General features: G+C 35.8%; 2 protein-coding genes across 4 annotated transcripts in view; both read right to left on the bottom strand.

Annotated features, from left to right (window-relative positions):
* The window catches only part of LOC100175254 (sushi, von Willebrand factor type A, EGF and pentraxin domain-containing protein 1), a 26,151-nt gene extending 20,965 nt beyond the window's left edge, over positions 1-5,186 (bottom strand). For all 3 annotated transcript variants that reach the window (XM_026835406.1, XM_026835407.1, XM_009861012.3), the window contains exons 1-9: positions 4,963-5,186; positions 4,449-4,665; positions 3,924-4,113; positions 3,262-3,525; positions 2,555-2,750; positions 1,935-2,076; positions 1,390-1,495; positions 751-964; positions 14-182 (exon numbers count right to left, since the gene is read on the bottom strand). In XM_026835406.1, coding sequence (XP_026691207.1) covers positions 14-182; positions 751-964; positions 1,390-1,495; positions 1,935-2,076; positions 2,555-2,750; positions 3,262-3,525; positions 3,924-4,113; positions 4,449-4,665; positions 4,963-5,132 — 1,668 coding nt within the window. In that variant the 5' untranslated portion in view covers positions 5,133-5,186. The remainder of the gene's footprint in view (positions 1-13; positions 183-750; positions 965-1,389; positions 1,496-1,934; positions 2,077-2,554; positions 2,751-3,261; positions 3,526-3,923; positions 4,114-4,448; positions 4,666-4,962) is intronic.
* On the bottom strand, positions 5,149-17,704 carry LOC104265962 (CUB and sushi domain-containing protein 2-like). The gene is made up of 23 exons (XM_026835500.1): positions 17,600-17,704; positions 16,192-16,338; positions 15,844-15,931; positions 15,509-15,595; positions 15,062-15,243; positions 14,557-14,715; positions 13,926-14,172; positions 13,318-13,530; positions 12,601-12,744; positions 12,238-12,309; positions 11,757-11,948; positions 11,228-11,360; positions 10,694-10,797; positions 10,191-10,325; positions 9,693-9,884; positions 9,002-9,181; positions 8,238-8,452; positions 7,580-7,743; positions 6,931-7,048; positions 6,361-6,572; positions 5,688-5,780; positions 5,269-5,335; positions 5,149-5,190 (listed from the first exon to the last, which is right to left on the bottom strand). The coding sequence occupies exons 2-23, from the start codon at positions 16,294-16,296 to the stop codon at positions 5,149-5,151; spliced, it is 3,144 nt and encodes a 1,047-aa protein (XP_026691301.1). The 5' UTR covers positions 16,297-16,338; positions 17,600-17,704.
* Between the last annotated feature and the right edge of the window lie 118 nt (positions 17,705-17,822).

Below are 17,822 nucleotides of genomic sequence, written 5' to 3'. Positions count from 1 at the left end.
CAAAACTGTTCACCTTCAGTAATATCCTAAATGGTTTGTTGACATCACAATCCCAGTGTTGTAGTTGATTCTTGACATCACAATCACTTAATTCAATGATTGATTCAACTCTGTCAATCTGAGCAGCAAGACATAATCCAGTTTGTGCATGTTGTATGTTGTAATCTCCATGCCATAACCACCTGCAGTGTAAAAACATCATTTTAACTTATATATAGTAATGTGGGGGAGATGGGGCATCTTTTCATTCTATTTTCTTGTCCCATTTGGTAGTAAACAAAGAACAATCAAAGAGTGAAAACCGCATCCTTACAACTCGCATGGGCCGTAGTTAAGTTTGTTTAAAATATGATCAGGATTAAATGGTAAATAGTTTGCGCTAAAGGTGCTGCGTCTTTTTCCACCCTACTATATGTCAAATGCATACTTGTAAGTTGTAACTAACAAGTGGTCATGAGATGCATTGGTCATTTGCATAATGTGCATTAGTACAATAGTGTCATTATAACTACTTTGTCGTACTAGAAATATTTGTATTAACGTGATCTTATTTCAGCTATACATTTCCTATTATCTAGTGAATGAATTACACATGTGTTAATTTAATAAAAACTTAGCTTCGGAGTAAAAAGTTTATCCACACTTGAAATACAATAAAGTTTTTTTTTTGCTATAAACCTTTAAAGTTAAATTAAAAGTATACCAACACAGTGAACTGTGTGTCACGAAGGCCTTTGTTACATCACTTACATTGCATTGTTACCCGCTGCCTCACAATCCTCTGCAGAATGAACATAGTTCAACACATAGGCCATATTGGTCATCTGGGATACAAGACACTTCGTGTTGTCTTCTATCTTTTGTAAAATTGAAAACACGTCCTCCACAACTCTACAGTATGGTATAGGTGACCACACACCAGTTGGCAGGCAGGTTATTTCATTGGGTGTGAGGGTCGTGAAACCTGGGGTGGGCAGAATTGTTTATTTGTTATTACGGGTTATTCATTTAAGAATGCTATAAAACATACATTTATTTGTATTTTGGCTCTTTCACTAAAATTAGGCTCACTAATTTATCAGAGTTAAACTATACTCAATAAAAAGGGTTCCATGGCCAAAATTTTGCCAGAAGGCTCAAAATACAAAACAGGACCAAATTTGCCTGGCAGCAACAGTATATATACATTTATTTCATTAATAATAAAGCATTAAATAAAAGCCTTGAATATATAGGAACTAAAGGCCAAGTAGCAGTAATTGAAACAGGCTATAAATAAAAATAAAAAAATATCAAGAATAAAAAGAGTAATTTTTGTATGTTACATATTTTGTAAATTTTTTGCTGATACAATAATTATAGAATATTCTGCATCAGGCTAGGACTCACCTTGGTCGCAAACAAACAAACATTTCGTGCCGACCTCATGCACATAACCGAGTTCCGCTATTGGTTGAGCAGACTCAGTTGAACAAAATATTTCACCATTTGTGACCTACAAGATGAAATAATGTGTAAAAATGTAGCATTTACTAGCATATTTTGTGTGGTGTTTATATAAATGTTGTCATTGTTGTGTATATGTGTACTTGATAGTGACTTCTTTTGCCAATATAGTTAGTTGAAAACTAGAATAGGATGTGTTTTGTAAGTGTTTATAATATACAAGTGTACAGATTAGTGTAAAATGTGTAAAGGTATATGTAAGTGTGTGTGGTTGTATTTGGTTGTATTATAATCAGTAATGTATAATGTAAATGGCACATAAAAAAGTTGGCATGGTGTATTTATATGTATATAAAGCTATGTACATTTTATAAGATAACATACCATATATAATATAATCATAATTGTTTTTTGAAAAAAAAACATGTTAAAAACAAGTTAGAATTAGAATCTGCTGGGTTGGAATAACACAAAGTTATCACACTTACATCCAAAGAAGGGCAAGCATGTTGACATTGTGGCATCACATTATCCCATTCTCCTTTCTCAGTGCATGTCAGTGTACTTGCTCCTATCAATGCTAGTCCTTTATGACATTCAAACACACAGTGCTGGCCTTCCACCATTGAACTGTAGTGGATATTGTGTGTTAGAAATGGATTAAAGGATATTGTTAATTTATGCAGCTTTTGCTCATTGAAGAGTTATAACAGGTTTTTTTTTATAAAACAGACACATATGGTGTATCCATACACCTCATGCTCACTGTCAAGTTACAACAAGATTTTATACACTACAAACATTCCGTGTTTAAACACCCCACACTGGCCATGGAAAGTGAAAACATAACTTGAATGTCTTGTTATACACAAACCATTAGCTTCATTTAAAAAATAAAACATTACACTCAAAAACCTCCACAACCAATGCATTCATAGCATCTTCTAAACAACATCTTTATTATCATAAAAACTCAACCACATAAACTAACATGTATTCACATTTTTTAAATCATGCTCACTGTCGAGTTTTAACAGAAAAGCGTTCTACTAAAAAACAGACACCTAAAAATCCCAATAATCTAACCACACCACCCACACACACTAACCTGTATTCGCATTCTCGCGGAAATACAAAGTTGTTTGGGTCGAGTGTTAGTGGTGGACATCTTGCCACACATCTAGAATCGGTTTCACCTGACCACCCCCCTTCATCTGCACCTACCTCATCGGTACCCATGCATTTACGAATACCTGAGCCAACTCTATCCATGTGGGGTGGGCAACTTATCACACATTCAGTACCTTGGGGAAAATGGGTTAAAATCGAGTTAAAACTCCAGTTTTCTTATACACCAGACACACATAATATTAACTATTAATACACATAATGCTCACTGTCTAGTTATAATATGAGTGTCTTCTTATACACCAGAAACACAATAAAACATACGCTGCTACCAACCGGGTGGTCATTAATGAGTTGTAAGCGGAATGAGATGTATAAAACAAAACACCTGTGTTGCAACAACGCTTTTAAAATGTCGTTTTCTCGCAACGCTGGGATAAAGCAAGTTACATTCATTTATTCATTTCTTCCAATACAGTAACAAGATCAGAATAATTTAAAACAACGAACAAAAGGAAATTAGCAACAAAACTTATTTAAACAGTACATTAAGGTAAATGGTATTTGCCATGCTTAATTTTAGGATTTTTTAAGCACTTACTTGCCACAAAAAATTCAGGTCAAATTAAAAGCTTGGTAAAATAGTTTCTGTAAAAAATTGTTAAACTAATTGACAAAAGTTCTCACCAAGTTCTACATTGCCGTCAAGACAAGTTTGTGGGGTTACACTGCCTCCTTGTGGCTTGGGTAGTGGCTGGCAGGTTGGGGCACACGAGCCGAGGTTGGAGTGTGTAACATCCGGTAGCCAAGTGCCATTATTCGCGCACATACGCCACGCGCCACCGCCGGTCACTTTGTTCTGTCCCTGGCACATAAGTTGGCATCTTGTGCCTGGAGGTTGGGCACCACTAGAACATGATGAGGGTTCGTAGTATCCACTTGTTGCAGCATCTAGGGTGTAACAATCATAATAAAATGTTTTATTAGGATAGAGGTTGCATTTATAATGGCAGGTAATGAAATTGTTATTATTTTATATGAAGAAAATGTAATTTAATAATATATGTTATTTGTCTCTTTGATTACAGTAGCAAACATTGAGAAATGGAAAGTAATGAAGAGACAGAATGAAGCACATTTGTTAAAACAAGCTTATAGTTAGCATATTATTACATATAGTAGGGTGGGGGAAGATGGGACACCCTTAGCACAGGATATCCAAATATCTTGATCAAGTTTTAATCAATTAACCATCTTCCCCCACCCTACTATATTATTAGATGAAAGAATCGTGGTCGCCACACCTAGTAGGCCATTAACAAAAACGCCCAACATTTTAACACTTTTACCTTCAGTGGTCAAAGGTGGGCATGAGTTAATGCAGTAAGCAAAGGGTCCTTGCCACATTCTATCATCATCACATATACGATCAACCGATGCTACCACTTCGTTACCAACCACCAGTGAACCAGTGGCACACGATAATGTACACATGGTGCCCGGGGTGGAGGGACCAGAGGAACATGCAGATGGCGTGCTCTGTAAGGGAGAATAGATGAATGTGTTAAGAAAAATATTTCATTCTGTTTTTATTTAGAAAAATAATACTAGATGATTACACACACTATACCCAATATGCGTAGAGAAAGTTCTCTGAAAAAAAAACAGATATATAAATTATTTTTATAGGACTTCGTATTTTTCTTGTATGGGAACCACTGGGTTGCAGCAATTCTTGTTTAGTGTCTTGCCCAAGGAAACACAAGTTCAAGGTCTGAATTATTCTGAGAGCCTTTTATTATAAAACCCTCTTTATATATTCTATATGGGTTTTTTATGGCAGTTGGTCCTATATTTCAACATCATCCACTTACTGTTAATGTAGATGGGAAAGAAGGACAAGCTTTCACACACTCCACTGGTCCATCAACTTGCCATGTACCAGCGTCAGTGCATGCCATAGTGTTAGATGGTACAGATAGTGTGTAGCCGGTAGCACATGATAATGAGCACACAGATCCTTCCAAGTATAAACCATCATCAGTGGCACATCCTGATATGGTGAGAGCTTCACTATTAACTGTGGGGCAACTGTGGATAGAGTGGTGATGTAATTTAGGTTTATTGCAGAGTTTGCAGAGTTAAAGTATGGGTGTCAAGTTATAACATAGATATTATTTTATACACCAGACACACAGACTGTATTCATACACCTCATGCTCACTGTCAAGTAACAATATAGGTGTTATTTTATAAATCAGACACACATTTTGTAGGTACTAAACCTCATGCTTAATGTGAATATACGCACTCATGCATACACTAACATTATACAGATACTACATAAACCTTTGTTGCTTATTTCCACCACAAAACCTAAATACTTACATTTTCTTGCACATTGGTACAGAATTGTCCCATTTCCCCCCATCTAAACAAGTAAGCATATGCATCCCAACCAATGCATATCCATCTGGGCAACCAAATGGACATACAGTACCACTAACAGCAGTGCCGCTTGTACATTCTGATGATGGGCCAAGTAACATGGTGTTCATGGGCACTGATATTGCACTACAGTGAGGTTTGCATATAGTTGGTTGATATGATGACCACCTGGTAAAATAATAATAACAACTTAATTTATCTCTTCAATTACAAGATTTAGATTTTATTAAAAAAAGATATAGTGACAAAACAGTTGGGCACTGATATTGCACTACAGTGAGGTTTGCATATAGTTGGTTGATATGATGACCACCTGGTAAAATAATAATAACAACTTAATTTATCTCTTCAATTACAAGATTTAGATTTTATTAAAAAAAGATATAGTGACAAAACAGTTGTTAAAACACACTTACAGTTAAAAATATAATTACGTTAAAATGGAAGAAAATAAACGTAGTCGCTACACTTAACGATAAACAAGCCATTTAGGTGTAATTATTTTAAGATTACATTTCAATTTCATTTTAATAAAAGTAAACTAAAGAGTAATAAATGAGTGATCAGTTTAATACATTGATAATTAGAAGTTAGGTCCTTGGCAATAAATCACAGGTCCCGTGGCCTGCTTTAACATAGAAACTTTTACACAGCTTTGTGCTTACTTTCCATTAGTCAAGCAAGTCAATGAAGATGGACCATCAACATAATGTTGGGCATCGGTACAAGTTGCTGTACATGAGACTCCAGCATTGCTCCTATACGATATAAAACAAGAGTTAGATAGATGTATTAAAGGGCACATCAATTAATTTTTTTTTATATTGATAGAAAGGCTGAAATGTGATCTATGGGTACCACAAAAGTTTTAAAAAACGAAACAACTTCTGAAAAAATCGAATGACAAAAACTCGCCAAAGTAAAAACTTTAAGGGGCCAGAGTTTTTGCTACAGGAAGCCACAAGCAGATTTTTGCCCATGGCCTTTTGTTTTGAAGATCAGTTGTTGCAATACGGTGACCAGTGAGTAAAAAAACAGAGCAAATTTGGTAAACTACAATTTTTTTATAAAAGGGCAATGGTCAAATATTATTTCATGCCTTAGGACGTGAGCAACTGACTGTTAAAGGTTTAGAAATAATAGATTATGCAATTTGAGTCTTATCTGAGACCTAAAAACCTTCTCTATAAACTAAAAACATCTGGCCCTCTCTTGTTGAAATACATTTACACGCTTATGGACAAAGTTATATACATTGAAACTTATGCATTGTCAAAATGTGAGTATCAAATTTATCAGCCATACAAATATTTTTTTAAATTGAACAACTAGTCCTACCTTGCTGAAGTACATGTAGCAGGGGATAAGGTAGCTCCAGATATAAGTGTAGCATCATATGCATGGCATGAGGTGGATGGTTGTGTGGTGGATACACACATAAGGTCAGAACCCATGTCCCATGAACCAGACAAACATTGTATATTGCTTTGTGCAGGAATAGTTAGTTGGTAACCCGCATCACAAGACACAGTGCAAGCAAAGGCAGCAGCCTGAAAGAGATTACCAGCTTAAATATATGTAGCAATTACTAATAATACAATTGAGGCGAGCTGTAATGGGCCCGATCTGTAATTATTAGATCCTATATCGTGCCACACTGCGCGACCTCACCCATATAGAATAGAACCCAAACAAAACATTTTTTATGAATCCAATAAAGCAGACCCAAGGGATGTTAAAAAGCTCATACAAAATATATTTAACATAGGAGCATTATTGGGTTTATATAATGCTTAGCAAAGACACATTAGGTGAATAAAAATGTTTTTCTGGTCAGTTTTAATTTGAAGATGTGTACCATACATAATTTACATATTGGTTAATGTTATAGATAACACTTTTCATTACCTGTGGCCCTGCTGAGCAAGTCGAGGCCATATCATCCGATGATAATTGGTAAGCTTTACAACCATCTGCGTTTCTAGCCCCGTATAAGGTTGTTTCAGCACCAGCCATGTCTTCTAATCTAAAAACATAAGACTTTTGTCAACAACAGCCTGAGAAATATGTTCATTGATAACAATTACTCCAACACCTTCCGGAGTTCCGGCCAGTATTTATTTATGGATTCTAATTTATACACGGGTTACATATAACATAATTTTTACTTCTCTTGGAAACGATAGCATGGATTATGTTATTCAGAAATTAAACAGCAAAACAACAGTTACCAAAACATGATATAGATAATAAGTGTGGCCTTTGCACCCAACATATAGTGCACTCTCACTGAGTTACTAAAATTTAATTAAAACAAAATACTATGCAATTGAACACGTTAAATAATGCAGGTCTGGCTGTTCATAGTAACCTGAAAATCAATCCACAAAATCACCAGTATAAATTAAAATATTTCTTTAAAAATTTTACTCTAGTCTTATATGTTTAAAAAAACGTAAGAGACACCCACAATGATGCTTTTGACCGGTGTGCTATAGCGCTGGACACATTAACTTTAAATGTAAGAAATTTAAATTATGATTTTTTAAAAACTTACTTCCAGTCTGAGTCCATGTTCAACCTTGCTTCAGCCGCCGTTAACTGTGGAACATCTGAAGATCGATAACCTGAAGAGATGTATCGACCGCTGTTGGATTGAATTTTAAACTGAAATCCTGACATGAAATGTTGGGTAGTGTCTGCTACGTTACATGCTGCCATCTGTAATAAAAAATTTCAATAAGAGACCACTGATGGCAATTTGAAATATTTATCTATTACAGAACATAATTGACAATTCATTAGATTGTTGTCTGTTGCGTATTTTTAAACCACTTGGTAGATGGGTGGCTTCTTCTTCCAAGTTGTTCTTGTTGTTCATACATAATTGACTCCTTATTATCCACGCATGGCGAGGCAACACCAGTCGTTATATGTTTTTAATGAATAAATGAAACTTACTTTATCCTTTGTGGGTGAATATTTTTTTAAGGGATTTTTTTAATTTTTTATATATGGCTGAATAATTTGGACAACCCATTAGTGACCACTGGGTTGGAGCAATTGCTGTTAAGTATCTTGCCCAAAGACACATAAGCCCACAATGGTAGGAGCGTAGAGCCCTGAACCCATTACCTCTGGGTTACAGGTAGGCGCTAACCACTTGCCACAGCGTCAAGAGTTACATCTTGATAAAAAAACAACCAACAACTCACTTCAAGTTTAGCATCATCTGTAGCTGAAGTTGTCAAACATTCTTTTGAATAAACGTTCACAATATTAGTTGGAGCAACTAGAGCCCATCTATTCCCTTCAGTATTTTTAGTACAATCAGCAGCATATTTCTTTACCAACATGTTGTTCTCGTTTACATGAAGACACACAACAACACCAGATGAAGAAGTTTGTTTGATTAAATATTGAGTTTCAACTGTGGAAAGAATACATTTGTCCAGCTATTATATTACAATAATTTTCTTCTATTGCGGCCTAAGTTATGAATTTGTTATCTAATTTGAGCACATTTATCTACGAAGAGATAAATACAATCATATAAATAATAAATAAATGAATGTAACTTGTATTATTCATTCTTGGCAAAAAAGCGACAGTTGTTAAAACACAGGTGTTCCGTTTTATACACCTTGTGTCAGCTTATGAGTTACCATGTATGTAAGACAGCCCATTAGTGACCACTGGTTGGGAGCAATTGCAGTTAATTGTCTTTCTCAAGACACATACGCCCAGCGATCTAATGACACTGAATATGTATCAATACATGGTCGGAAGGATAGGCAGACACGAGGCAAGCGAGTGATGTACAATCACTGCGTTCCCTAGTTTACAACGCATAAACTGTCTTGTTACAATGAAAAACATTAATATATAATATGGTGACAAAGGCTAACAAATGTATGACGATATAGTAACACAAAAATACGTCCTCAGTTTTAAGTAATAATGATAAAACTGAACCTACCGCCACAAGAGGGTTGAACTGCAGACCATAATCCAGTATCCAAACAACTGACTTGTTTGGTTCCAGTTAAAGTATATCCAGCATCACATGTATATATACATGATGTACCAACCATGGTAGATGTAGTGCAGGTGGATGTAACACCTCCGTTTGTAGGAGCACTCAATGCATTGCAAGTAACTGGAGATGGAAAGTGAGCAAATTACACCACATTTTTTTAGTATTTAGGGGTGGCTATTATGATATTCTTGGGTGGCGTTGTTAAAATGCAGCTACACTCATACTTGTCAAACATAGGAAACTATTGAATAATGTGGTGAATGCGATATACCTTGGCTGTGCTTGTATGTACATACCTATTCTATTAAAATAAAAAAGCAATTTTAGGCCTAAAACTGGGGTGTTAAACCTATGATACGTGTTTAAAAAGTGTGCATCCCTAACGTTACAGGTCACTACCATATGGCCATAATATACAGCAGGGTGGGGGAAGATGGGACACCTTTCCCTTTATTCCTTATTTGATAGTAAACAAAGAACATTCAAAGAATCATAAAACCGTAACCTTACGACTGCCATAGACAGTTGTTAATTATTTAAAATACAGTCAGGATATTTGAATATTATGTGCTAAAGGTGTCCCGACTTTCCCCAGCCTACTATACAAAAAAGCTGAATATTTACAACAAACCTGCACAGTGACCGGGCATATTACTCCATTCCCCAGTATTGCTATCACATGTAATGGTGGACGAACCAACAACATTGTACGGAGCATTGCAACTAAGGGTGCAATCAACGGATGGGGTGTGGTGGCCGCTTAACGAGCATGAGGATGGCGACCAACTGCCACTGGAGGGACTAGAGAGCAACGGGCACGCTCCTACAAGGACAAGGTTTTAATAAAAAGTTTAGGATTGGAGTTAGAAACTTTTTCGTTTAAAAGAGCCTTGAAATTTATGGTAAATGCTAAATGCCTTGGGTTTGTAACCGGAAGCTAGTTTGTCTTACAACTTAGGTAAACAGTAAGGGTAGAGTTTTTACAGATTTTTTAGGTCAATTTCCAAAAAAATACTACATAAAGTTTGCTTCCAATTCAGCTGCAGTACAGCCGAATATTTAATCTGACCAAAATATTGCAATCACATGCGCACAGCTAACATGTAAACAACACATAGCGGGCACTTACTTATACACATAATGTTAGGAACTGTCCAATCTCCATTACTGTCACAAGTTGTATAATCAGCTGATGGTGTATACCCACTGTCACATACCAAAGAACATTTAGTGCCTTCTGGAGGATTATTGGTGAAGCAAGAGCCTAGGAAAGAAAAGTTGTATGAATATTGATAACAGGTTGTATTTAGATGAAAGAATGTATCTTATTTATAACCATGTGGCGGGGTAACGACAGTTGTAATAACACGGGTGTTGTTTCATACACCTCATGCTTGCTTACAAGTTACCACATGCATACAGTGTCTTGGCCAAAGTCGCATTCGCCGGTCATTCTATCAGTATTGGTATCAGAGTCAAGCATAGAACCCAGTATCCTTCAGTTATGATGCAAGCGCATAACCACTAAGCTACAGCGCCAATCACTATAGTTTCTAACTCAACTTTAGTGACACTTTTTCAAAGCTTAGTAGTTGGTTCTACTAAAACGTTAACAATATAATAAATAAATACCTTGTACTGATGTTACGACACCATTTGTAATAGAAGACAATGTTGAACATGCCGGTACACAAGTAGCTTGTACTGAATCCCATGTCCCACCAGATAAACATACCCTGTAGTTATGTATTGGATCAAATATATTTTTTTGGGGTAACAGTATATTTTTAATGTTGCTGTTTACATTACGGTTGTATCCAATTTTCCGGAATGGAAAATTAACAAATTTATTGGAAAACTTATAAATGGATTTCTAGTCGTAATTAACACCAGGTCCTACTAAAGTTATGTTTCTAATAAATTTGGCTGACATAAGTTCATCTGACTCCTTTCAAATTACAAAAATGTAAACTACAGTTAAGTAACCTACTTTAATAATGCACTTTCACTTTTTTTTCTTTTTAACTTGCCTAGACTTCCTACTTTGTTTATGAACACCACCTTTATAGATCAAATGATAAGGCTTATACACTATCACTTACATGCATACTACTAACATGTACATGCCTTTTCATCACCAGCTCAAATACCCACTGATATACATACCTATTACTGACCCCTGATATTGTATACCCTGGTGCACATCCTAACATACAAGTCTCTCCTTCATACGGGTGTTGGGAGCATGTGGTAGGCTCTACCATTTGGTTGGCACCAACCACTATTACTGGGCATGTTTCTAATGTAAAAATATAAGTACTGAAGTTACACTGGTAAAACTTACATGTTAACTGTTTTCGTAATATCACTTATTTAGGACCTTTAACTGTCTTTATATTACCACTTATTTAGCTTTTCTAACTGTATCATGTTATTGTTAACACTTATTTAGCTTTTTAAACGGTCTTCATTTTAGCACTTATGTAGCGTGCAGAATAAAATAAGTACACAAATTGTATATAAAGTACACAAAATGTATATATTTATATTAATTTAGTTTTGTAAAATGAATTTGAAATTTTACTTGGCCAATTGCAGGAAATTGACATGAAAAGCTTAAAAGACACACTAGTAGCACACTATCTATACAAGCAATTAAGAGAAATAGGTGAAGTTTCAATTATCTAAGACTTACTTTTACAATGCAGTAACTCATAATTCCAATGACCATCCAAGCCACAAGTAACTTGCTGTGTAGAACCACCACCATCAAGTACATATCCTGCATTACATTCTAATGTGCATATGTCACCACCCTGAGGGTTACTTGTGCATTGTGATGGCATTACACTGCTATACATAGGGGCTTCAAGTGCTGCGCATCGAGCTGGGAAATAAAATCTAATTAAAGAATGAACGACTTTATTCTGTAAGAAAATCGGAAAAGTTTACAAAAGCAAAAAGACGAGAAGTAACAGTAGAACAAGTTTATTTATTAAGCGCCAAGATTTGTTGCACAGGAATGCGTGTCTAACAATTTAGGCCTCTCCTTCATTTTCTAAAGTTAAAGAACATTGTCAATAGGCTTTGGGTTGAAGCGCTTGCAGTATGTTGAAAATACAAAAGCCTTACCAACTGTTTTACATCATAATTATAAAAAGAAATCATGAAGTTACCTTTACAGAATCCCACATCACCACTCCAACCTCCCGTTTGACATTCACGGAACAAACTATTGGATGCAAAACCTGTGGATTAAAACAAATATGATGGTGAACTATACTGCTAAGTGGTCACTAATGGGTAGACCAGAGTATTGAATATATATAAAACAAACCAAAGCAAATAAAACACCCCCAAAGTTGCACTTCAGACTTGTAAGTGGGCATAATATGTACGACCCCTAGACATTCGAGTTTAACAGTTCTACTACTGATGTTGGCCTGATTCGCAAGAATAAATATAGGAAGTTCACTTACCCATTTACTTATTATTAACAACAGGTTATTAGGTAGTTGATTAAAAGTGCAAATTTATACCTGATGCTGCAGTTGTATCTGAATATAACTGATGAGAATTAGGGCATTGTACAAAGCATAATTGGCCTTCATTTGACTGATCTTGTGAACATGAGCCAGGTAGTAAGGATCCACTTGTTGCAAGGTGTATTGCTGGACACTTGGCTGAAAGAATAATCATGTAGCTTAGTGAATACATACTGCCATCATACATTATTGGTTACTAAATTGGGTGCAACAGCCACGCATTCTAATCAACACCCTTCCCCAGACTTTATCCACACCATGTTTTAACAACTGTTGTTTTGTTGTTGATTCCCTCCTCATTGTTTTATAAATAACATGATCTTCTAACATTTTCGAAGAGATGAATTCAAAATTCGTTATATTATTATGTTATCTGAACATCAACCAAGTATATTTTACATATGGTGAGCTAGCCACCTTGAATGCAGGCCAGAGTTGGCTTCGGATGTAAGCCAGAGATAGCCTGGATGATACTGCATGAACCTAATCCGATGTTTAAGCCTGTTGCTTCCCTAAAAGGGCCTTAATTGTAATATACTACACTAATTTCATCATTTAGTTATAACCATTTCGGACAGTATATTTTGAGATTCAATCATGTTTTTATCTTTTTTTTTGTAAATCAACAACTATTTGCAAGAACTCTTGACACATTTGATAGATGCAGATCATATGTCGGTCAATGATGGGTGAATTTATTAACCAACTTACTTTTACAAACTGCAGGGGACCCACTCCATTGTCCAGTTGATAAGCAGACACGAGTTGCTGATCCTTCCATATACCGACCACCAGTACATTCAAACGTACACTCCATACCAAGGTATGTACTGCTTGAATCCCTACAAGAGGTAGGCGATAGTGTGGTGTGTAGGGGGGTGGTGAGGGGTGGGCATACACCATCATCTTCATCACTTTGTACACCTGAGTATAGGAGTAATATTAGGGGTGGTATGTGTGACCAGTGTTCGTATAAATTTTATGTATCTTTTGTTACGAAATCAACTTTTTAAGTTGAATGTTTCTTCCGTTGCGATATCATCTTTTTTATGTTGACTTTTATGCTTCTTTGTTACGGTATTACTCATAAAACAGCTTTTGCTGTTAATTGTCAAAACAAACAAGCAGACCGAAAGAAGTACTGCATTTCCCAAATAAATAAGGTTCCGTATGTCGGACAAATATGAGTATAACTACATTATACCAATACCAAAGTCAAGGTATGACTTAGTTCAAATTCTCCTGTTCTAGTATTTTATCACTATGCTATAACCTTACCAATTGTTAACATATATAAAAAAAAAGGTTAAAATCCTTACCAAGATTCTCAGGTCCTCTTACAAGTCCAAGTTTATTAAGCAACGTCAAGTCTAGATGTTGAATTCCATGTTTAAAGAAGCCATGTTGTGATAACACAAGTGCAGCTTGAGCAAGTGTCATGTTATCCAAGGGAAGTAACTGTATTGATGCCATATCAATCATAACATCAGGTTCAGTGGTAGCAGCTTGTTTAACACTTTCAATGAGGTCCACGATGGACATAGTGCTGTTCTTAGAAGTGTAGACCTGTTTGGTAAACAAAAAGAGGTCGTTAAAATTAAGAAACTTTGTAACCGGCTTTATTATTGTTACTGTAATTACAAAACACAACACAGAGTCACAGACTAACATAAATCACACTATTCTTATGATTGTGCTATTTGAAATGTTATTAAAACCTTTTCGAAACGCTTATCACAAAATATTAAACAAAAGAACCAAAAACTGTTTTTACTGGTATATTTTTTTTAACATACCCTACGTGAGTGAGGCCTACAACATGACACACCATAGAACATTGAGATTTGCGCCAGAAGCTCCTTATCCAAACACCAACAGACTACAGCGCTACAGCATAGGCTTAAAAGATGTTGAAAACTTTTCCAACATAAAACACCACTCAGGGCTCACCCAATGCCTGATAACTATCCCACCATCTGATCCCATTTCCGAAGCAAGTCGACCCATTGGTTTAGTTGAGTTCATAGTTGTACCAGCACCACCATACTTGAATGCAAGAACTACAACTTCTACCTCCATTAATCCAGCTTCTTCGTATATATCCATCAACTGAAACAAAACAACAACCGTATTATTTAAATTAAACACTAAGAATACGTAACAAACAAAACCAAAAAGCTTTTGATTCCTGATTGCTATTTAGTTACAAGAATTATCCAAATTCATGGACATTGGTTCAGAGCCAGATTTACAGAAATATTTAACGTTACTTATCAATAAAACTTTAGTTTTAATGTTTACTGATTATGACAATGCATAAAAATTTAGGACTGCCTACCCTGGCACTTCAAGTTTAGAGCCTACAACTAGACCAGGCAAGTACAGTACTGGAATAGCCTGCCTGTTCACTTTGCCACCATAGTTTAGTGCCAAGATATCTCCTATTAAACATTACCTTTGGTTCTACCATACGCCTTAGTTCCCTTGACTCCATACTTCCAATGTATTTCAAATTTTTATCAAACTTTAGCATTTCACCGTCAACCGAATTGATTTTTATTGAAGCCTGGTATGCTGGGATTTTTAAAGGGTCTAATTCCATTTGTGGGGGTCCCGTTCCAGTACAAAATAGAATCACTGTTAAAGTAAAGTTTGTAAGCAATCTGTACATGAAATAGCTGTATAAAAGCAAAGGTTCCTTATGTTTGACAAATAAGTGCAGAACTGCAATAAATTTTAGCCAGATACTGTTAAAATTTAAAAACAAGGCGACTTTGATTGTAAGACAAATGATAAGTATAGGTTGCTGCATAAAAAACTACCATTGGTTAGATGGCTGCTGTAATAAAGTTAATAGATTAAGCAAAAGTAAATCGACACAATCAAAATAAAATAAAAATACCTGCTACTAGCAGTAGGGTAACACCAATGCCAGATAACACAAACCATGGAGCCAGTTCTTTCATGTTTTCCTTCGATAATAGTTTATCTAAAACAATGTAAAAGTGTATAAGATCACCCACACATACATTGCTAACTGCTAGTGAAGAAAAGGTAAAGCAGTAACAGTGTATTATGCTTATTTAAACAAGCTGCTATAAAAAGCTAACAGTGGTAAAAAATATACTATAGTTGTTAAAATATAGTAATATGCTGACATAGTAACAGTACGAACTACAGGGCTGTACAAGGCTGTTAAAGTAAGAACTTAAAGTAAAGTTAAAAGATAATTCATACCCTGTTCTTCATCATACTCAGAACCATCTTCTACCCCTTCTCCTTCCACCATTTCTACTTCTGTTTGTGGTTCAACCACATCTTGATTCTTTTGGTAAATGAAAGAATGATATTATGGTTGACAAAAGAGGGAACTTAATTTGATGTTAAAACGACAATGAAGAGAAAGGAGTTGGGAGTAAATGAGTCTTTAAAAACAGGGTAAAGGTAAAAACTAAAAACCTTTTAAGTAAATAGATCAAACAAAGGTGTGGCTACAGAACCCACAATACAGTATATATTAACTTATACCGATTATATAAAAGTTTAAAAACACACACACTCAATTGTATGTGTAACGACACCGACCTGTTCCATAGGTTCAACAGGAACTTGTGTTGGTTCTTGGGTATTTGTTTCACCAGCCACTGGAGGATCTGGCAACATGTTAAGCTCTATATGCTCAGGGTCCATCTCGTCAGGCACAGCACATACAACGTTGCACCGAAGTTCACCCTATATGATCATAGTTAACTACGCGTTACGCGTCCACGTACAATTGATGTCAAATGACCATACGAGCTTAACAAACCAATTTTTGGTCCGATACCTCGAATGGTTTTTCAGTTATCGGAACAACTAAAATATCTGCGACAGCATGCAACTGCGTAATGGTTTTTTGACCATAACTCAAAAACCATTCGAGGTATCGGACCAAAAGTTGGTTTGTTACACTCGTATGGTCATTTGACATCTATTGGATGTGGCCGCATAGCGTTTCTGGTCGAATTAACTAAAATATCTGAACCGTTTGCAACCGCGTAATTGTTTTTTTTACCATAACTTAAAAACCATTCGTGGTATCCGACCAAAATTTAATTTGTTAAACTAATATGGTCATTTGACATCTGTTGGACGTGGCCGCGTAGTGTTTCTGGTCCAGACTGCAGAGTATGGCGGGTGCACGCGCGATTTTTTTACAGACTTTTGGTGATGCACGCCACAATTTGTCCCACGCACGCTAATTATTTAAACAAAGAAAAAAAAAGTATTAAATTAAGTAAGATTTCCTAACGTGGCTTGAAAATGTACATGCTTCGCACGCAGTTTTTTAATGATAGCATGCGCGCACTCGAAAAATAACCGCCTGGCACGCGCGAGATCTCGTCAGGAACTGCCATACTCTGCAGACAGGTTTCTGGTCGAGCTAACCAAAATATTTGCAACCGTTTGCAACCTGTAGTTTTATTAGGTACCCCTCAAAAACCATTTGAGGTATCGGACCAAAAGTTGGTTTGTTAAACTTGTATGGTCATAAGTATTTGCAACCGCTTACAATCCGTAGTTTTATTAGGTAATGTCAAAAAAACATTACGCGGTTGCAGGTATTTTGGTTATTTCTATAACTCAAAAACCATTTAAGGTATCAGACAAAAGTTGGTTTGTTAAACTCGTATGGTCATTTGACATCTGTTGGACGTGGCCGCGTAGTGTTTCTGGTCAAAATAACCAAAATATCTGCAACCGTTTGCAACCTGTAGTTTTATTAGGGACCCGCCGTCAACGTTAAGGCGTTACGCTAAAAAATGTAAAAAAGTAACAAAAACGATATTTAAGCGTTAACCCGACACTGTACTATGTAGCGTGCATACCGGAACATTTAAAACAACTGATTTTATAAACTAATATTTATTTAAAATAGAAGTCAATGTTGTAAAAATGGAAGTTTAGCAAAAAACTACTTTTGCTGCAGAAAAAGTGTTTTTTTCTCGCTTACCTTAGGTTAGATGGGCTCTGTAGTTTTAAAAGCCGCTGCAGATACCGATTACTTTGTAAACAAAACGTACAATCGAACAAAAACTTCAAATTAAAACGAAAATCTATCAAAAAAGCGAATTTGTAACGATTCCCGCGGAAATTTGCATTCGGTCATCTGCATATTATTGTGACGTCATAAAGTAGCATGTTCTAAAATTCGAATTTTTTAACACAGAAATATT

The sequence above is a fragment of the Ciona intestinalis genome, chromosome 8, assembly GCF_000224145.3.
Source record: "Ciona intestinalis chromosome 8, KH, whole genome shotgun sequence".
Taxonomy (NCBI): domain Eukaryota; kingdom Metazoa; phylum Chordata; class Ascidiacea; order Phlebobranchia; family Cionidae; genus Ciona; species Ciona intestinalis.
The sequence above is the reverse complement of the archived record's forward strand: the minus strand, read 5'-3'. Positions and strand labels throughout refer to the sequence as shown.